General features: G+C 48.8%; 1 protein-coding gene and 1 long non-coding RNA gene across 5 annotated transcripts; one reads left to right on the top strand and one right to left on the bottom strand.

Moving 5' to 3' along the window:
- Nucleotides 1-1,920: 1,920 nt before the first annotated feature.
- On the top strand, nt 1,921-5,052 carry LOC133397793 (uncharacterized). The gene is made up of 3 exons (XR_009767695.1): nt 1,921-2,262; nt 3,300-3,686; nt 4,026-5,052. It is a non-coding gene; the product is annotated as an uncharacterized LOC133397793 (long non-coding RNA).
- Nucleotides 5,053-7,430: 2,378 nt separating this feature from the next.
- On the bottom strand, nt 7,431-20,401 carry znf219 (zinc finger protein 219). Of its 4 annotated transcripts, none has more exons than XM_061669609.1 (5): nt 20,007-20,401; nt 13,426-13,497; nt 11,337-13,341; nt 11,107-11,259; nt 7,431-10,743 (listed from the first exon to the last, which is right to left on the bottom strand). In XM_061669609.1, exons 3-5 carry the CDS (start codon nt 13,336-13,338, stop codon nt 9,761-9,763), a joined length of 3,138 nt encoding a protein of 1,045 aa, XP_061525593.1. In that variant the 5' UTR covers nt 13,339-13,341; nt 13,426-13,497; nt 20,007-20,401; the 3' UTR covers nt 7,431-9,760. The 4 variants fall into 4 exon arrangements, with proteins under 4 accessions (XP_061525593.1, XP_061525594.1, XP_061525591.1 ...); XM_061669610.1 differs by having other exon boundaries at nt 11,337-13,344; nt 20,007-20,091; XM_061669607.1 differs by lacking the exon at nt 20,007-20,401 and adding an exon at nt 17,910-18,057 and having other exon boundaries at nt 11,337-13,344.
- Nucleotides 20,402-22,078: the final 1,677 nt, after the last annotated feature.

Genomic DNA, 22,078 nt, shown 5'->3' with positions numbered 1-22,078 from the left:
TATATATATACATATATAAACATATATATATATACACATCTATAAACATCTATATATATATATATATATATATATATATATAAAAATATACAGATATAAACATATATACATATATAAACATACATATATAAACATATATATATACATATATATATATATACACACACACATACACATTAATATAAACATATATATGTATATATATATATATATATATATATATATATACACATATATACACATATATATATATACATATATATGTTTATATATACATATATATATATATATAAACACACACACACATATATATATATATATATATATATATATATATATATATATATATATATATATATCAGTCAGAGAATAACTATAACCTGAGAATCATTGACACGTTTTTGCGCAGCAAGATCAGACCCTGACAAATGTGCACGAGACCTCTTAGGTAAACAAGCTGATACTTACTACACAGTTGGAGTGCATCTAAAAAGAGCACATAAATTCATCATGTGACATTGCCAAAGAAAATACTACATTAACAGAACAGTGCAGCGTTATGTCCGATAACAAACAAATAGTGACTTGAATACACGCACTGCCTGTCACTGCTCGCGCTCGTCTCGCCGCGGGAAGGAGAGGTGAGGAAGAGGCGATCGTACTTGCCTCTTGATTGACAGCGGTAAAAGCCAACAGAAGTCAGCAAACAAGCCGACCCCCACCTATATACATCCCGCTAACCTTTTAACGAGGGCAGGCAGGACTATTGTTCCGCTTTTGAAATATTCCTTTAGATTTGATGTCTTTTTCTTGTCATTCTGGCCCTTTTCTGACAAATTCTCGATAGATTTGTCCTTTTCTAACAAATGTGACCTTTTTCACTACTTGGTGTCGACATTTGTCAGACTGAATGCTCCACATTAGAGCAGCGATGTCATAATAAATATACAGTATCTATAATCTTGAAAAAGTCCGAACCGGTGGGGAGAAGCTCCTTGGTGTCTATTTCGACTTCCGGCGGGGCGAGAGCACAAAAAGCAACACAACAAGAGTGTAATGCCAAAAGCGGCAGATTTTATTGAGTGCACAAAAAGAAAGTGTTGTGGACGTCACATGCCTTCACAACAGGAAGAATGCGCACAGTATTTCAACAAATCAAACAGCAGTTATGTGAAGTAAGAACTCTGCGGAGGACAGAGAGGACGGCTGCGTTTGGAATCGCCGGCTAACGCCACATTCGCACCGAGCGACTCGGCTTTCGGAAAAGATTGACCTTCTTCCACGTCGACGAGACACAGTAAGGCAGCGACGCTAGCGGCCTTTTGAGTGGACACGCTCAAACCAATTCTCATTTGGATTTGTCAAACAGATTCTTGCCCTGATCGGACGGTTTTCGAACCAATTCTCCTGGAAATCTGAGCCTTCTCCAACGCATTCTCATCTTGAAAGAAATGTGTCCCTTTCGAGAAGAAAAAATAATCATCATAATCCCATCCAGATCTGAGCCTTTTCCGACACATTCTCATCTAGATTTGTGTTTTGGGAACAAATTTGTCCTTTTGGAACAAATTCTTTTCCAACAACTTGTCACCATGATTTGTCTTTTTCCAACAGATTGTCAAGATCTGACCCTTCCTCACAAATGTTTTACCAATTCACATTTGGATTTGTCCTTTGCAAACTCATTGGAATTCTTTTCTGGAGATTGCCATTTGCGACGATTTCAAGCACAGCCTGAGCGCGAAGAGATGCGAGTTCTAATTGGCGTCCGAATGTCCTCCGGTACAAATGGGAATTCGAGCAGAGCAAGAAGGAAAGCTGTGCCTAAGAGAACAACTCGAGGCTTGTAGCCAATGAGCAAAAAGGAGGAAATGGGGCCTGGCTGGAAATAGAAAAGAGGTTACATTCCTATAATAATTGACTAATTAGGCTCTTGTTACCAGTTAGCAAAGCGTCAAAGGTGGCACCGTGCGCTCGGAATCTAGGCCGGCTTTTGTCCTCGTTTCTCCCGGTCGGCGTTCGGAAGGTGACGCGCGCGGAACAGAGGGAAATCTGACACCCAGCGAGCGGACGCCCCTCCGGCGGGCGCACCGGTAACACGACGCCGGCTGCCGGTCGGGGTTAGGGCGCGAGGCGTTCAGGTTACCAAAGTGCCCAGGCTGACGTCAGTAGCGCTAGTGACATGTCAAACGTAATGCCTCGAGAAACCTTTGAATAAGATGGGCTGCGCTTTCCACGTCCGTCCTGCCTGAGACACGAGGTGTAAGCAGCCCGTTACCACGCCCGCCGCCGCATCGCCTTTGCCGTCGTGAAACCGGACGCCGGCCAAGTGTGCTCGTCTTCTCTTGTCTTTTGTTTTTGTGCGTTCAGAGCCGCGGTCGTCGTCGGGCTTGGCCGCGCTCGTGATTCGGAATGATTTTCCCCGGCGCCTCCCCTCAATGTCATGCAAAAAACTTATGATACTTTGCAAACGATAGCAAAAAATCCTCAACATTTAAATAATAGCCCCACCCACCCCAACATTTCTGTACATGAGCGGAAAGTTTTGTTTTTGTTTTTTGTCTTTTTGTCATTCTTTAGCTTCCATTCCATACAGTCACTCTACTTCTTTTTCTTTTGGAAGCGCCTGAACTGGTTCTGGATGGCCAGCGCCGCCTTCTCCGTTTCCGGCGCCTCCAGGTCGATGTCGATCTCCTCCTCCGTCTCGAGAGGCTTCGCCGGCGAGGCCTTGTCTGCATGGGGCGGGACCGGTGTGAGACGAGGCGGGGGGGGGGGGGGGGTATGTGCACGGGACAAAGGGGACGGGTCTCAGTTAGATTAGCTTGCTTGTTTCTAACAATCCTCATCTCGATACGTCTGATATCAATTTGTCCTTTTCTAACAGATTCTGGTGTTATTTTGTCCTTTTTCAAACAAGCGTTGGTGTAGACGAGTCCTTTTCGAACACATTCTAGTCTAGACTTGTCCTCACAAATTTTCATCTCGATTTGTTCTTTTCTAACCAATTCTGATTTCAATTTGTCCTTTTCTAACGGATTCTGGTTAGATGTTTTCTTTTTCAACGCATTCTAGTCCCCATAAGTCCTTTACAAAATAATTGTAGTCAGTGTTGTTGCATTCCTAGCTGCTCGTTTCAACCAGATCCAGCTCATGCATATGAGCAGCTTTGTTTGGGCTGTTTTCAGATGGGAACGGCACATTTGCTCAAATAGTGGCCGCGGCTCGACTGCACATAAGGCAAAACGGAGGCCGTTATGGCAGGAGTGTGGTTATTCACGCACCTTTGTTGTCGTCTGCAGCCGTCTGGCCGCTGTTGGCCGACTTCGGAGATGTCAGCTGGGAGGAAGAAGAAGAAAAGCAACACGTCAAACGTCTACCAAATGCGGTGGCGTCGAGAGCTCTGCAATTTTTCCAGTGTCACACTTGGACAAACGTGCAGGACGGGAAACATCTCATCTGACACACAATCCTCGACGGTGGACTGTGCTGATCCCGAACGCATTTGTGCGGCTTCTTTTCCTTTTTCAGTTTTTCAAAAGATACAATCGGAAAAAGAAAAACAACACAAATTCCCAGTGAACGTGCAAGTTGCCCAAAAAGGCGCCAGGCCACAAATCTTCAAAGAAAACTGTAGCCAACCCTTCATGACGTGTTTCCATTGACAGGAGAGTCCTCCTACAGCACAGGTAACACAATCCTTTGAAACAACAGGGAATCGCTTGCTTAGTCCTTTTCTACCAAAGTCGAGAGCAGCGTAAACCAGTTCTTTTCTCACAAACGGTGGTGAGTAGCTGAGATCTTTTCAAACAGATTCCATGACTTATTTTCTGGAACGGATTCGTCCTTTTCTCACAAATTTCAGTCAGATTTGTTCTTTTCCAGTGTCGCCATGCCCTTTTCAAACCAATCATTTGTTCTTTTTTTCATTTTGGCCTTGGCGTCGTGATGTTGTCCTTTTTCCAGCCGTCTTTTCAAACTTTGAAGGCTTTTCCTCTTTCCTTTTGCGAACTTTCTGTGGCTCACAGACGCCGCCTGCCGCTTCCTGAATTCCGAGTAACCCGCTGACGCGGCTCTGACCGACACCGGAGATGACCGATGATCCGATTCAGACGAAATCGTCTGTGCAGTTGTTCTTTTCATCCACCCGATCCCAATTTGTTCATCAGTCTCATACAGTTTGTTTCGCATTGTGCTGAGTGGACCGCATCACACAGACAGCTGTATCGAATACGATACGATTCACTCGATACACATTCTTATATCGATGATGACAATACGATGATCACTGTGTCGCCATAAAGTGATGAGGAACAAAGTCAGGATCTCCCTGCATGCATCAGCCAGGCTGTCGGTGGCGCTGGACCCGAGAGAAAACTACAGATTGCAGCGTTTAAGGAGAAGCCCCCCGGGTCGGGCGGCTGACGGAGAGAGAAAGACACATATGGAGCGTGAGGAAAAGAAGTGCAGAAAGATTGGAAGGAAAGTGCCGTAGCTATTGAGGAGGAAGTGGGCCAGCGTGAATGGAGGCCAGATGGACACGCAAGCCCCCAGCATGCTCGTCTTCCTGGAATGAAGCCCATTCAGTGACGTACAGCGATGCTTCCGATCCCTCCGCAGTGGGAATACAATGAGGATTACGCCTCTTATGTAATCTTGTGATACTTCCATTTTTGCGCACCTTAATGTTAGCCGGAGAGCTTTTCGCCTTTCTGTTCCGGTGCCGCGCTCCAGCCTTCATTTGGACGCCCCCCCCACCCCACTGTTTACCAGGATGAGTCGATCCACACAACAGTGACAATATTCCCAAAGCCCAACGGTAAAGTTTAAATCTCTTGTGGGTGGTAACAGTGGGGGGCACTTAGCCGGCATTTGACTCGTCACTCTTTCTACTGAAGACGTGAAAGTGGGGCCCACTAAAAATAGTGCCTTTATGGCTTTATGTAAGCCAGTGGGAGTGGGTGGGTCTGAAATGGTCGTGAAGGGGAAAAGAAGCGTGTGTGTGTATATATATATATATATATATATATATATATATATATATATATATATACACACACACACACACACATACGTATACATATATATCTGTATATATACACATGCATATATGCTTTTTTGTGTGTGTGTATTGAGTAGAAGCCGGTGAAAAGGAAGCGGCTGAGAAGCTTTCAGCCTGAGGAGACGAGCTGTCAAACAAAGAAGCGTGCAGCTGCTGACGTCGAGCCGAAACAGGAGAGAGAAAAAAAAAAAAGCCGAAATTGCCAAGCGAGCAAACTTGAATTTAACCACATAAGCAGAAGACATCCATCCATCCATTTTCTTTACCGCTTATCCTCACTAGGGTCGCGGGCTGTATATACATATATACACACATATACACACACACACACATATATATGTACATATATATATGTATGTGTATATATATATATATATATATATATATATATATATATATATATATACATATACACATATACATACATACATATGAAACAATGTGTGTGTGTATATATGTATATATATATATCACCTTTTCTTTTAGCAACATTCAATAAACGTTTGGGAACCGAGGACACTAATTGTTGAAGCTTTGTAGGTGGAATTCTTTCCCATTCTTGCTCGATGTACAGCTTCAGCTGTTCAACAGTCCGGGGTCTCTTGCACGAACAGGTGTTTGATGAGCATTCCTCAACTTGCTCACTCTTTTTTGCCACCTGTTGAGGGCTTTTTTGGAACGTGTTGCAGCCATAAAATTCTAAGGTAATGATTATTTGCTAAAAACAATAAAGTTTATCAGTTTGAATATTAAATATCTTTTCTTTGTAGTGTATTCAATTAAATATAGGTCAAACATGATTTGCAAAACACTGTATTCTGTTTTTATGTTCAACACAACGTGCCAACTTCATTGGAATTGGGGTTGTATATATATACACACACACGCACACACACACACACACACACACACATATATATATATATATGCAGAAGAAAATGGCTACTGTCCATGAATAAATCAATAGCTACCATGTACAGTGTATACCGTCAATGAAGAGCAGCAAGAATAGTCAGCAGCACTGTGTTGCAAAAAAAGCCATACATCCATAAATAGTCAACAAAGAAACTAATCAGCGCTGAGAGACAGGTATCCATAAAGCTAACAATACTATACACTGCTTACAACCTTTTGATTGGGTTATTCTCCAAAATAGTGTTCAAAACTAGAAATCCTAATAATGATGGAATGAGTGTTCAACAACTTTTGAAACCAACGTGTGCGCAAAATACGAAGAAATGTTTGAAAGTGAGCCGTTTAAGTTTTGGGACCATGTTTTTGGTTGTGTGAGCTGGCTCCCGCACGTGCAGCAGGCCTCTGCAGCACAACAACACTGCGACAAAAGCACCAAACAACAAGAACAAGAAGATGAAAAAAGCTGGAGTTGACGCCGCACCTTGAGAGGAAGACTCTCGAGGGAGGAAGAGGAAGAGCGTGTGGCGCATGATGAAGATGAAGCGTTCGTGCACACTCACCTCGCTCATGGTGCAAATCTGCAGCGCTTCTGGACGAGGAAGAAGAGTGGCTCTTGTGTGCCGCCGCTGCAGTGGACGCTCAAGTCAAAAAGGACAAGTAGAAGCAGGAAGAGGAGGAGGAGGAGGAGGAGGAGGAGGAGAAAAGTGCTGGTGCTGAAGCCCGCGGATGCTGCGAGGAGGAGGAGGAGGATGAGGATGCTCGCTCGCTCGCTCTCCCACGCTTGACGGCCCCCCCCAGTCAGCAGGGAGGATAATGGGGCGTCAGGCGGAGGTCGAGCCCGGAGCAGTCGATCAACCGCTGGCTGCTTCCGCTTGTCCGCGTGCTGCTTGTGGTTTTGCCTAAAACCGCTCGAAAGTTAGCCAATGTACCGACAGCCGCGTGCACTGGAGGTCGCTATTTCGTCAAAAACAAATCAAGGCCTACTCGATATTTGGGTTTCAGTTCTTCAGTTCTTTGGACGTGGTCAAGGATTTAGGGATTATTTTCATACAGTTCATGTACAAAGTTCATTTGTTACCGCAACACATTAACAAAAACGCACGCGTGCGTGTCTGTGTGTGTGTGTAGGTATTTGAGAGGGTTAAAATGAACAAGAAAAGATTTTGCAGCGGCTGGGACCACGCAACATAAATGTTCGGTGTTTCATTGGCTATTGTTTCGTATCAATGAAAATGATGTAAACAATCAAACAGGACAAACTAATTGGTGATATTTCCACAAGCTACTCGAGTTGTGTCATCCGTTCCCGCTGTCAATCAAATGACACGTCGACAATCACACATTTGGAGAGCGAAGGATCCCAGAGCCGTGCAGCTTGAGTCTTGTCAAGAGAAATGCTTTCAATCACGTCAAGTATTTTTTTATTTTTTTATTATTATTATTATGATTTGTTTTTTTTGCTGATCATATTAGTCACGACTAGAATACGTTAGATGACTCAGCCGACTACACGAGAGCGCAAACCCAGCTCGGCGCCGCCGCCTTCGGACGACCTTTGAGGTGCAAATATTGCAGGTGGCCCGTCGCCGTTTGCATTGCGGGAGGGGTTTCCCTTCGCCAATACATTCAAAACGAGCCAACGACCGGATTGGCGGGCGGGTTTGAGTCGGGAAGAGCGGTGGCTCGGGTTTGTGCTCTCACTTTGAAAGAAAAACAATATACCAGCAAGTGGCGGTTCTTGGCAGTGCCCCCCCCCCCCCGACAAAAGAGATAGGATGTGACCGGACTAGTCTGTCAAAATTTCCAATTTGCCCCCCGTTGACAATTGTAGTCCGGCCCCCCCTGAAAGAACCCTCCGACCCGGTCTGAAAACCGCTAATAACGGGCTAGAACCGCCACTAATACCAGCGACATCTCTACGCTAGCTAGCTGTACGACATTCAACATGACGTTTCCTTTCAAGCACGACAGCATGTTTGAAACATGTCACACACACAGGAAGTCCAACGAAGGCCTCGGGACCACAAACGGAAGGATTGGCGGGAAGAGCGATGGGGAAGAGAAGATTATTGGTCTCCGTCTATCTTTTAATGTCTCCTTGGACAGATTTTGTCCAGATTTAATCTGGCCCTTAGTCTTGACTCTACACTACGTCCTTTGTTTAAGGTCTGGGCTCGAGGCGGTCTGCCAGAGATGGCATTAAGTCACACGTAGAAGTCTCAAGCAAAACCTGAGTCAAGTCAGGTCAAGTCACAGGTTGACTCGAGTCAAGTCAAGTGAAGTCTTACCTGCAGCATCATAAAGAGAGACCACAAAAACGGTCAGATCACCATATTATTGGCCAATTCATCAAACTTGGGCCTGGTACACACAAGGATGTTTCAAATTGGAAAAGATTTATTATCTGTGACAGACCACACATAAAGATAATTGTGTGGTGTGCGGCAATAATCTCGTCTGCCGCAGATCTCGAAACCTCACCTGATCGCAGGTGACCTCCCAAAACAAAAAGACGAAACACTTCCAGATATGTGCTGATGTTTCTCAAGTGTGCCCGAAGTTTGCCTTGTAAAATGGCGATGTCGTCCAAAAAGACTTGCTTTGGAAAATACTTCTTTCCGTCTGGGGAACCCACTTTTATCCCAAAAAAACGACATATATATATATATATATATATAGATATAGATATGTTTGTTTTTATTTACGGTCTTTTCCCTTTGCTGAGTCAGGGCGCTTCTTGATTGACTATGTTCTGTTCCACGTCACAACTCAAAGTGTCATGACTTGGGGAGACGTCAGTTAGTTTTCCCCACAAACATGAAGAAGACTTTTGGTCATAAAAATTGAACACGTTCATTATTTAAGATTGTCGGCCCAGACCTCTTGGTCAACAACAAAACCACTCTTAGCCAACCTCAGACCTAAGGATAATCTTATAAAACATACGATTGTTTGGCATTTGGCGTCCCTGGTCGGGAAGGGGAAAGTCCACACAAAAACAGGCTGATTGTCTTTATGACTACTGTGCCTTAGAACACCTCATCATGGTCTCAAATCAAGTCCCGAGTTGTTTACTCCCAATTAAGTACAAGTCAAGTCAAGTCACAAGTCATCAAAACAGTGAAGGCAGTCAACTCTGGCTCAAGTCTCAATGACTCAAGTCCCCATCTCTGGGTGGGGTCTGCTTTGGCGGAATGGACAGACGAAAAGAAGCCGGTTGTACAAAACAGACCAGGAAGTGCTCGAAACAGAAGGCACGGTGGATTTGACGCTCGTCAGCAGCGTCCAGTTGGAGATCGGCGTCTGTGGCCGTACGCTCCATTGGCGGAAACACACCAACGCTCTTCAACACCACACGCTTGGATCGGGAGATGATCCGCCGTCGACAAGAAAAACAACATTTGGTCCACAAAAAGAAAAACAAGTTGCACAGTGCTGCGTAAGGACATTCAGCTCACAAACATCTAAGTCATTTTCCAACCAAACACCATTAAAAAGCTTTTTTTTTCTTTTTCTCATGGTAAAAGCTACACTTTCTACTGGGACGTCTTTGTGTTTTCATCACTGCCGCTACCTTATTTTCATTGTGACAGCTTGCAGCCACAAGAACACTAGAAGTCTAAATGCACTCCACCCGATGTTCACACCTCCTGTTCGAAGAGAGACCACGCAGAAAATCCCATCCCGAAGTCTGATCGTGGACCACCTTTGATGGAATGCTTCTTGCACTTACGAATGTGTTTTGCAAAAAGGAGTAAAAAAACGTCTCGAAAATGAACAGCTGTTTTAATCTGCGAGGTCGTTTCTCTCGTGTTGGTCCTCTGGGCCGCTGCTGCACTCGTCTTCATCCTCCTGCTCTTCACCATCGTCACCCCCCGAATCACTTTGGAGGGCCGGGCTCATCGCTCGCATGTCACTGTGATGGTCCGGAGGGAGCCCGTTGGGGGTCCAGATCTGGTTTGAGGAGCCTTCCCGGGCTTCCGCTTGAGACTCATCGGTGTACCCCCAAATCCAGAGCGAATCGGGCTGGTGCCAGGATCCGGAGCCCTTCAGGGCCCCGTCTTTGTCCTTGTCGTCGAAGGTGGACAAAGAGGTTATTTTACGGCGGGACTTACTGGTGTGGTTGACCTGGAGGTGCATGGTCATGAGCTCAGCGGAGGATGTCCGAAACGGACAGTCCAAACACTGCTTCAGTTTGATGCGTTCTCCTCCTTCTTCTTCCAGCCCTCCGAGGCCTGGCGTAGAACGCCGGGACAGATCGAGGGGTTCAAAGGCGCCTGTTTGACCCGGGGAAGCTGACGCTCGTTTGTCGCAGACCGCCACCATCCGGTTGGTGGTAAGAGGCTTACGGCGGGAAACCTTGAGGGCTTTCGGAGGAGGAGACTCCCTGACCCACGCTCCTTCCATACCACCAGGGTAGAAGCCCCCCGTCATCCCCGATAGATAGCGGTACTGGGTCTCCGCGTCAATGTCCCTAAGAGACGCAAGGGCTCCTTGACCAGTCTGATGCTGCCGCGGAAGTCCGAGGAGCCAAGACCGCTGGCCGGGCTCGGAGGCGAGACTGTCTGACTGGGCTTTGGGATCGGTTTGCGATCGCCGCTGCTTAACTGAGGTCGGACCGTTGACGCCGGCGGCGAGTCCACCCACAGCGGCCGCCGCCGACCCCGACAGGTTGCGTTGCTCTCTGTGGTGCCGTTGAAGGTGGTATTTGAGCGAACCCGACTGAGTGCCGGCGTAGTCGCAGTGGGGGCACTTGTAGGGTCTCTCACCTTGACGAAAAAACACAAGGCATTTTAGACATGGAAACGTTCCATTCCATCATTTGTAGTGACACACTGGCAAGGCAGAGGGCAGTGTTACATCAAAGACTGAAATCGAAGCACATGACGATGTGTGATCAGCTGGAATTCTCCACTTCTGACTCAGCAGCTAACGATTAGCGGCTTAGGTCAGGTCACCATAGCGAAGTTAAAGGACAGAAAATGAGCTCGGAATAATATTTGAATGAGAGTGTGAAAAGAAGCTATAATATTGTGGGGTAAAAAGCACAAATAACTTCCCAAGCAGGTAAGATGAGTTGTGCTGAGAGAAGAACTCGAATTAAGACGAAGCCAACAGCAGAAGGTTCCTACCTGTGTGGACTCTCAGGTGCACTTTGAGGTGATGGGATGAGCGGAAGGCTTTACCGCAGTAGGGACAATCCTTAATCCCTCGACCGCGGACGCGTTCCCTGCTGCTGGAAAGCGAAGCCGCAGCCGACAGCGCCCCCATGGTCCCGTTCTGTCCTGTGAAAGCAGCACAAACAAACATGAGGAAGGCAAGCAGCGAGCAAAGACAAGGAATTCCAGGGGAAGAGGCTGACCTTTGAAGTCTGGCATGACAGACTGAAAGCTTGCCGCCGCTGCTTGTTGCACTTTGGATTCCTGGCCCAGTTCGCTGGGGCTTCCTCTGGCTCGACTGGAGCTGCAAGTTCCGTCCATCTCAGCTGAAGCTCCTTCTTTCTGGGCCTTGTGAGTGTGTACACGGGCGTGAACAAGCACCTGCTGGAGGCTGTGGAAGAGCTTTCCGCAGTCCGGACATTCCCATGAACCCTCGGCTGCACTGGGAGCTCCTCCGGCAGCTCCTCTAGGATCCATAGTGTCTGCGTAGGCTCTGACCGGGTCGGTCTCTACTCCTACAGTCCTGTTCAGACCGGTATGGTGAGCCCTGTGTCGCTCTCTCTGCTGGTGCTGCTGCTGCTGCTGAGCCACAGTGAGGCTTCGAGCCACCAGCTGCCACCAGGGTGTTTGCTCCTCTCCTTCGATGGTGCATCTGGGCTCCGTCCTCTCTCTTCCGACTTCCCCCCCTTCCGTACTCACGGTGCCGCCACTGTTTCCCCTCTCAGCCACTTGGGCTACGGCTTGGAGTCTCTCCGTGCAGCTGGCCCCGCCGCTGTCGCCGGGAAGGCCCAAGTAGCCCAGGATAGCCGACTTGCAGGAATCCGTCCGCATCCTCCTTGTGCCCTCCTTCTCTGGCCTTCCTTGCCCTGTTCTGCCAGACCCCTTCCGAGCCAAAAGAAGGCTGGAATAGAGGGCGTTCAGGGACAGGTGACCCGCGGAGCCTTTGGCCTGTGGATCGGCGTCGACGCTTCCCATGCCGGCTTTGAGGCCGAGTTTATTGAGGTGTACTTTCATGTGGTTTTTGAGGAACCACGGCTCCTTGAAGCCACGCCCGCACACCTGACACTTATGGTCCAAGGAGTCCTTGTGCTTTCGCATGTGTCCCTTGAGGAACCACGACTGAGTGAACCTCTGTCCGCAAGTATCGCAACGGAATGCCGGCAACAAGGACGATCCTGACACTTTGGCAGGGGATGAGGTTTGGGGAGCTTCTGAGGAAACGCCGACCGGCCGGGAATTGGTAAAGGGTGAAAGCAAAGTGGGCCCCTCTGGGGAGGGGTGGCACTCCTGCAGATGTGATGCCAGGGAGCCTTCCTGGTTGGCGGAGAAAGGACAAAGCGTGCATTTGTATGGGTTGTGGAGAATGCGTACGTGGCGCGCCAACTCAGAAGCCGTACGAAATTTTCCTTTGCAGGCGTGGCAACGGAACGTCGATGGGGCAGGAGCAGACGCTGTCCAAGGAGTAAGGTCTTCATTTAGCGGAGGGCTCAATGTTGTGTGGTTCTGTTCCAATTCTGCATCTTTGGGACCATCCTCCTCTTCCTCGTCCTCCCCTGGGAGCGCCCCTGTAAGATTCCCGCTCACCGAGTGCCTTCTGTCCTTCTGAATCTGTTGTTTTTTGTTCATTTGGTCTCCAAGGTTCTGTTTGAGAGGCGCCGAAGGGAGAGCGGCCCGATAATGCGACGAGGCTTGACGGTGTCGGTCCAGACTGTGGGCTCTGGCGTGAAGGGACAAAATGCTTTGGAATCGGAATCTCTTCCCACAGACGTGACAGGAGAACCGGAGCGACGGTCCCGACGCCGCCCCTCCCCCTCCGGTTGCCGCCCTGGTGAAAGCATTCCTCTGGAAGAGCTGTAGGTCCAGCTCATCATTGCAGCTTCCGCTGGGCCCCGAGGAGAGGGCAAACTCCAGGGCTCCAAATCCGAAGGGGGGTGCCGAGGGCGTGGCCGGCGGAGAAGAGTCCAAAGTCGGACTGCGTCCCGCTTCGGCTCCTCCCCCTCCCGGGAATAGAGCCACAGCCGGGGTGGGGGACGGAAAAGCATCACCGTTTTGTTGATCATCTTCTTGGCCCCGGCGGTTTGGATGGTCCTCCTCAGCCGGGGCCGACACAGAAAGAGGGGTGCGCGGCGCTGCGTTCGGACCCCGAGGGGAAGCTTCCGGGCTTTTGGGATGGGGCGGCGGCTCAGGGGAACAGGTGGAATCCATCCTCTGCTTGGACAACAAGCAGACAAGCAAACGCACGTTAGCGGGCTACCGGACCACTGCTGTGGTCTGCGGCATTGGAGGAATTACCGGGAGCGTATGCGGCGTTATGCCATTCTTCAGGCTCTCGGCCGGGGGGGGTCCAACTCCTCCTTCGATCCCCTGTGAAGAAAGAACAAGAAAACGTAAAGAAACTCTTTAGACGGCAAGAGGAACACAGCCAAGGCTTCATCAACACGTCTTTATCCCCAAGCCATGAGTGATGAACTCTCAACTGAAAGCCAACCCGCAGCCGTGACTAAATGTGCAATCTTTTATTCATTTATTTGATCGTTTATTGTGGGAAAGAACACCTCAGAGCAGATCCCTGCATACGTTGGTATTAGGAATGTATGATGAATATATGATCAACATGTATACAGCATCTCTGTCGACGAGAGTGTGCATTTATTTATTCGGAGTTGTGCTTTCACTTATGAGTCACAGAAATGTTGAACAATGGCAATAGGCATTCACAAACTAATCTCATGGAGTTTTTTTTTCACTGTGTGAGCGTGTGTGTGTAACAGGTAGGCACCTGTTACACATTTACACACACGAGTTTGTGTGCACATGTGAGTGTGTGTTGGGACACCACCGCTGGACGTTCACCGTCCCAAACAGGAAAGGCGATATTTGGACATCCCAACACGCCCTTCCGGTGTGCTCGGATGCACGCGCACATCCACGATATTTAGGAAAAGTGGGTGTGGTGCCTTCAGAGATGCACACTTGATTGTGCGTTTGTTGTGTTGCTAGGATCCATCCATCACGGCCAACATGGAGGAGCGCCACGACACACGAGGTCGCACAATTTGTGTTGTGCGGCACATGTGACGTGTGTCTCTTGTACGCACGTGTGATGAGATTGTTACGCACAGCCGGTTGACATTTTAGCTCAGCTGTGAGTCACAGCGATATCAGTGCACGCAGGTTAATCCACGATGATTGTTCTCGCTCTTCTGTCTATGTTTCTCGCCTTGACTGCTTCCTCCCATCCCCCTCTCCTCTTTTCTCCTCTCTTCTCGCGTCTCGCTCCCTCCCTCTGTCTGTCTATTATTCACTCATTTTCTTTCATTCTCTGCCCCCTCTGCCCTCGCCCCCCTTGCTGCCCCCCCCCCCCCCGCCAATCGTCCTGCAGTGCTGTGGGTTGGCGCCATGCCAGGGAATGCTGATATCAGCTGGTAGATTGGAGGCTGCCAACATGGCGAAGTGTAAAGGAGCCGAGGCACAAGAGAAGGAAAACATGCGGCGCTGTTACAAAAGAACATCAACCCAAACCTGCCGTGTGTGCGTGTGCGCGTGTGTGTGTACATGGCAGCGAAATGTAACTGCAGCATTTTTCTAAGATAATCACCACGGCTGGGCTTTGTTCCGCCATGACAAATCCTGTCACCACAGTGCCGCCGGCCCAACATGGTGCTGAGCGGCGGCCGTGGAGTGGAGTGGAAGGAAACACCTCAGAACCGAAACGCCTCAGAATCACAGTACTTAAAAAACGAAAGCCCTCAGATCCTCACTTCAGGAGCTTTGTCCACCGTGGGATCTTCTGCTTTACAATAGTCCGCGTACAGTGGTGGGAAGTAACCAAGTACAAATATTTTCTCTGTACTAAAGTTGTTTTTTCGGTGATCAATACTTAACTTGGATATGTATTTTTCAGATGTTTTGCTTTTACTCCCTACATTTGAAAACAGATATCTGTACTTACTACTCTGTCAAAACGGGCTCGTTACTGTTTTCAACATGACGAATAAAAAACGTAAACAGAGAGAGAGGAAGTCAAGCGCGGTTGAGATCATCGACTTATAGAGATCTTGGAGTCTGATAAGGCGGACGTGACATGGAGGAACATGTGAGTTAATAAAAGAGGGATACTATTTTGTTTACAGTGTTTTTATCCCAAGTTATCCAAACGGGTATTGTGTAGAATAAATAGTCATTTACTTTGGTAGTTAAGCACATTTCAGAGTCTGTGCTTTTTTACATTCAAGTACAAAGTCAGTACTTTTTTTCCCCACAAGCACTTTTGCCACCTGTGCCACCTTAAGAGGTTCCACACTCCTGGACTTTTGTGGACGCGGAAAAGGGGCCAACGGTGAGCCACCGTTGGACCTATGAGGAACCTTGGCATAGATTGGACCTCGAGTGCCTAACAGTACTCCCGCAAATAAGGATTTGACCTTTCACAGGGCTGGGCTTCACTTTCTAAACATTCCTCTCTTCCTCAGTCAATCGTGACGACAACGGCGTAAACGAGGCCCCTTTCAAAAGCTTTGTGAGAACATTCAATCCACAAATGTTTGTGGTCAGTCACACATCAGATCAGCCCCACAAAAAGCTGCTACCTGCCTGCGGGGGGACGTCGATACGCATGTCGTCATTGTGTAAGTATCCAGAGTTGATGGTAACGTGCGGGTTAGCGCACGTCTGCACGTTGCACATCGTCGTTGCAGGAATGTTCTCCTCATGCCCGACGGAAGCCCACCGACGACGACTCAGCGCTTCGCTCTGCTCTTGTGCTCCGCTGGTGTCCTTCAAGGTCTGCTGGACACTAATGCCGTACACGGGTCTCTTATCTCGCTTTTTTGGGCACTTTCTTCACAAAAGCTTTGAGGGGAACCATAAATGTATAGTGTGTATAAATATATAGTTTTTGGGGAGGTGTGGAACAGAGGCTAAGTGTTCAGCTATGCAACCGGAGGGTCGTCGGTTCGTATCCCGGCCCGAGCGCATGTCGTCGTCGTGTCCCTGGGCAAGACGTACCCCGCGTTGCCTACAAATGAATGCGGTTGGATGTGGTGGGAGGGGCCGTAGGTGCAGAATGGCAGCCACGCTTCTGTCAGACTGGGCCCTTCGGGGCACCTGTGGCTACACAAGTCGCTTACCACTGCAAGGACATGACTGTGGAGTGAATGAACAGTGTGTGCAATTGTGAAGCGTCTTTCAGTGCCCTGCAGCGCTATATATGTGGTATGCGTGATTATTATTCTTATTATTAGTGAGTAAGCGTATGCACTATAGACACTCTACACTGCATTTGTAGACACCACCTTAGGCTCAGAAGCCTTTTAAACTCAAAGTTACATCGCATGGGCTCAAGACTCAACAGTGACTTTTGACTGTTTGTTCCGATGTTGGAAAGGAAGCACCTTTTCACCTCTCCTCGACCCCATGACCTTTCTCACAAAGGTTAAGGGAAGGGTCTATTCAGGTTAGAAGATTTGACTTTCCCAAGAGTCCCTGTGTCGATGCTGTCATCTGTTTGGGGAAGACCTCTGTATTCTGCGGTGGCTCTTTTTCTGGAAGCGCCTTTCTTCAAGGCTTCTGATTGGCCACTTACTTGTTGCTCTGGAACAAGGGGACAAAAGTAGTACAACATGTACTACGTGCCTGCTTAGAGGCCTGACAACCGAAAGGGGCTCCAAACGTCACAATGCAGCCAGGCCGGGATCCACACACATGCGCGCGCGCACGCACGCACGCACGCGCGCACACACACACACACACACACCTGGTCTGCATGCATGTGGCCCCCAACACAAAGGCGACGAGGACGACGCCTGAATGGAACCACGTCCTTGACAGCTTTGTCAAGACTAGAGCATCTCTCAGCGCACGCACGCACGCACACAAACATGTCTTGCCCGTGCAAAGCAAACACAAACAAACAAACAAACAAAAGAATAGAAGAGAAAACAGTCAGAAGTCACAAGACTGCTCCTCTCCTGAGAAACTTTCTCCTTATTTGCGTCAAGACGTGAAAACATTTTCACACAACAAGACGAATCGTCCACAAGGTGGCGAATAAAAAACGAGCAGAGAACTGAATGAAGTCATGTGAGCGGCTGGCGGCTCCATTTTGTTCCCCAAATGTTCGAGGGCAGCACAAGAACAACTCGAAGAGGAGAAACAAGAGGAGGAGGAGGAGACATCACGGATCTCATCTGACAATCTCCACAAATGAACGAATAACTTCAAGTCCACGCGGACCGGCCAATGCACTTTTCTTTCCTTCTTCCGTGCAACGTTCGGAACAATCGGATTACGGGGCGCGCGTGCGTGCGCCTTTGCCTGGCTGCGCCACAAAAGGCTGATTGGCGCAAATGTGGATGCGTGCGCGCAACTTTAGCGCCTGCAAATGCAAGTTGAGGCTTGAGGAGCTCGTGCGAGCTCCGGCAGCGGCTTCGCTTTCGGTTCGACCGCCGCGTGCTCGCGCAACTTGCGAAAGTTCGCGAAGGCAAAAAAAATAATAATTAAAAAAAATGATATGTCACATGTGACTCGTCTGTCACGCGTTGCGCACTCACATACATGCCACGTGCGCGCGCATCTGCAGACGGCTCGCGCATGCACGAAAAGTGTTTTTCAGCACAAAGCGACGCGCAGACAATAAGCGGCGAGAAACAGCAATCGGGGAGCAAAGTGCACGTCGAGGTGAGTCGGCGTGCACGTCGGCGCTCACGCACGCACGCACGCACGCACGCACACCCTTGCACATTTATCGGACAGCAACGAAAAGCATTCGTACTTACGCGTGAGGCGGCTCGCAGATTAATGACGCGACACGTCATGATTACGTTGAGCTGGAATTAAATACATTACGACTTGGGGGAAAAATGGAAATCAGGCTTGTGTACAAGCATACGGCGGCTCCCCCTCCCTCTGCCTCCCTCTCTCTCTCGTTCTCTCTCCCTCCCTCCATTCTTCAGGGTGGGGGCTCCGTGTAGGTTGGAAATGTTAATTATGATCTCAGCACGGGCTCCATTTTACAACAGCGTCATCCCGTCGTCCCAAATATGGCAGCTGACACGGAGGAGGGGAAAGAAAGAACAAGGAAAAGCATCCGAGTTGTCCCACGGATGGAAGTGAAGCCGCAAGAACTTCTTGCCTTCTCGCTCGCGTCTTTCACACCGACAATTAAAGAGCCATTTGCGCCTTTTTCCGGGTTGTGAGGCTGCGTCAAAGGTAAAAGTGGCAAACCGGAACGCTGGCGTCAAAAAGAGCATTTTGCGAGTCGCGCTTGCCTGAAAGCAAGATTGCGTCTTGGCGGCGTGAAAGTCAAACCGTGTCCTGCTTTGCTGTGCTCTGTGGGAAAAGTCACAGAACCCGGAGCGCGCCGTCTTTCATTTTGTCACCATTTTGACCGTCCTCAAAACAAACCGCCGCTGTACAGGTGGCACTCGTTATTTCTTCAGTTTGTTGGCGTTGTTGGAAGCGCTGCTGAACACCCGGCCTTTGAAAGGCCTTGTGGGCTTTCTTTCTACCTGTCTGAAAATTCACACATTTTTTGCAAGTGTGTGGATGGATTTCTTGGTGAAAATATAATTTAGGGGGTCCCCAACGTAACCCCCCAAAACTCACTCAGTAGCATCCAATGGAAAGTGGAAAAAAAAAAAAGAGCCCAGGACACCAGTTTCACTGATCGCCATGTAACAGGGCGGAGGACATATCGAGTGCGACAGGACGCACCCAAAAAAAAAAAAAAAGAACCTTTTCTCCAAATTCAACAGCAAGGCGGTCATTTTGGGTAAATTCTGGGACTTGTACTTGGACGAACTCCATGAAGTAATTGGCCCAAATGAGCCCCGGTCGGAAGCAGGTCACCTGGACAGAAGGGTGACCCGATTAGTCGACTTCAATACTCCGCATTGACAAGTCGACTCTCTGTGGAGCAATGAAATGTCGAACCAACGAGGAGGCGCTTTTCATTCGTCTGCGCGGGTCAGAGTACGAAAAAAAGGTGCTTGCGGATGAGAATAACGGTTCGCGGCGCTAGCTTCTGCCCGTCTTAACATCTTCATGCCTGGTGGCGAGGAGCGAGGGCAGCGACGCAAAGTCAGGCTCCATCTCAATCGGCAAAACGTCACGTCCGATCATGCCCGGAGAACAACCGTGTGATAACGACAACTCGGTTCATGCCGCAACGCGACACCGCGTGGCGACGACGGCTGGCGTATACTTCAAGCGTGTGGAAATACTGTATTTGACCAAAAATAACAGCGGGGGTGCAGCCACTGGCAAAACATGCAAGTATACCATTCAATTATGCAAGTACAACATGAAAGCAAAAGTGAAACAGAAAGCGTGAAACAGACAAATGCAGATTTTTTGGGGGAGCCAGCTAGCGATGTTGCGGCTGACGACACGCTATGTTCGGGAAGAGCAGATGAGCGGCCAACAACCGCATTCCGCCTAATGCTGAGTTGTACTTTCGAGTCTTTGTTTTTATTGGTTTCGAAGCCCATGTCGAAATATGTCTTTTCACGCGAAACCGGTCCGCGGTGCACAAAAGGTCGGGGACCGCTGTGCTATGTGCTGAAAAATATCAATGATGTCATTGATTTATTGATTTTTCTTCACCCCCCAACCTTTATTTACCCAGGTAAATAGATTCTCATTTGCAATACGGACGTCAATTAATCGACTTCGACTCGCTTTATATTATTGTCGACGACATCAAATCTTGAGTGGTTCAACCCCTACTTGGCAGAAGGTGCGGGCTAAATTGGGAACCTTTTGGCATGCTGCCAAACTTTGGTCATTTCCAAGATTCATCATGAAAACGCGAGTGCGAGGCCCACTTCAACGGATCCCGTTGCCGACGCACCAGCTTCACATCACCTCCTTACCGCTTTTCGAAGCGGACACCGGGGAGAGTCCAAAACCGCTGTGTGCTTGTGCTGTGCTTCGAGGGTCCGAGTGAGGGTCCCAACTCCTTACCTGCCCCTACAGACACACACACACACACACACACACACACACAATTGCGGGTAAAGAAGAGTAGTGAGACTTATGAGCAATGTGCGGCTTACTTGCCTGGAGTTGCGGAGGCCTTCAGATTTTGATGCGGTGCTGGCCACATATTTGCAGAGATTCCAAATGTGTGTGCTGACACCCGACATATCTGCCGGATAAAGATGATTCTGATTCTGATGAGCAAGAGTGCGCTGCTATTGTGTTAGCATCCATGCGAGTCTATAAGTGCACGTGTGTGTACGTTTGCCATGTTGTACGTCCTGTAGACGGTGTATAATGTGTGTGTGTACACAATAATGGCATGAGCTTCCGCCTATGATGCTTTGATTGTTTGCTCCGCCGCAGCAAAAATGCACCAATTAATATGCAGAGAGAGCGTGAGACACACACACACAAACAAGAAAAACAGCCATGAGGGAGGGAGAGTGGGGTGAGGGTGAGTGATGGAGAGAGAGAGGGGGGGGGGGGGGGGGCATGCGAGATGAAATGAAAGATGGGGGAGAAGGGTGAGGCTGCAGTAGATGTTTGAGTCGGGAGGAGGTGAGCTGAGGAAGTTTTGTGTGTGTGTGAAATCAATGGAAGGGAGGAGAGATTGATTTAGCGGTGAGGAGGAAGAGGAGTGATATATAGTGTCGGCTGCTGTCCTTTTTGTCGCAGTGTCAGTGTATTGATACTGTAATACACTCCAACCACACACGCACAAACACACACACACTCCATCACCCCCCAACAATGCTACCGTGACAACGGCTGTCACGGCGACGCCTACTGGCACCATGCTGCCACAATACTGAGGGCACTGAAGCGGCACACTCACAGAACGAGGGACAGAGGACGAAAGGAAGGGAGGATAGATGAAAGGATGAAGTGAGTCAGGGAGGATGCACGAGAGGGAGCGTGATGAAGGAAGAAGGTGCGCTAAGATTACATATGGAAAACTCAAAACACCTGCCCGCGCACGCGCAGGCGCACACACACGCACGCACGCTGATTGCATGATGCTTTGACCAACCATGACTCCTTGCTATCAGCATTTGTATTCTTTTTATGATTATTATTGTGTTACTCGGTTGGGCAACTTGTTGGAATTCGTCCCGATTTGGCCTGGTCTGCACCATTTATTTTTATGGTCATTATTATTTGTGCTATTTGTTTTCCCTCCTGTGCGAGGTCTAATGTCTGTTGGTTCGTTTTGAAAGGTGTCAATCAAAAGGTGTCAGCGCTCGTCCGTCCGTCCGTCTGCTCGCGAGTCGTTTGATCGAGCGTGTGTGTGTGAGATGTACTGTATAGTGTGGAGCGTCCAGGCCAGGCCCTCCCCCATCCTTGCGTGTCGCTAATATGATGTAAAAAGCTAACGGCATGCAAATGTCTGTTGTCCCGGTAACCAGGCCTGAAAAATCCCTTTGATGTCTCCCCCCGACTCATTCTCTTCACGTTCTCTTTGTTTGCCACCATCAACATCCCCCGTCCCCCCACCCGCCGCTCTGTCTTCTCGGCCTTCGCCATTCCAGAGAGGGAGAAAAAAAAGTTCCAATTCCACTTTTTGTGTCGCTGTCTTTTCTTCTTGTGAGCCCTCCACTGAGCCGTCCTGTCTGCCGCTCATTTCCCATCATTCCCACCTCGTGTGCCCTCCCCCCCCTCCTTCCTGTTGACCCCCCATCACAGCCAGGCCTTTATCTCTCATTCCACACAAACACACACACACAGCAGCCTCCTTCCTTTTGGAGAATTTGATCCCTGCAACTATTTGATATTGTGCTGCGTCTATTAAACAGCAGAGGGGGAGGTGTGGGTGGGAGAGGCGGGGGCGGGTCGACATGGTACAACTGGCTGTTCTGTGGAGAGACCACGCCTTCCCCCCGACCCCTAAAGATGAAACAGTTAAACCATTTTCCCCCCCCAAAAATCTCACACATTTCTCTTCAAATGATCATGTGACCTTTCT

Source organism: Phycodurus eques, chromosome 23 (genome assembly GCF_024500275.1).
Source record: "Phycodurus eques isolate BA_2022a chromosome 23, UOR_Pequ_1.1, whole genome shotgun sequence".
In the NCBI taxonomy this organism is placed as follows: domain Eukaryota; kingdom Metazoa; phylum Chordata; class Actinopteri; order Syngnathiformes; family Syngnathidae; genus Phycodurus; species Phycodurus eques.
The sequence above is the reverse complement of the archived record's forward strand: the minus strand, read 5'-3'. Positions and strand labels throughout refer to the sequence as shown.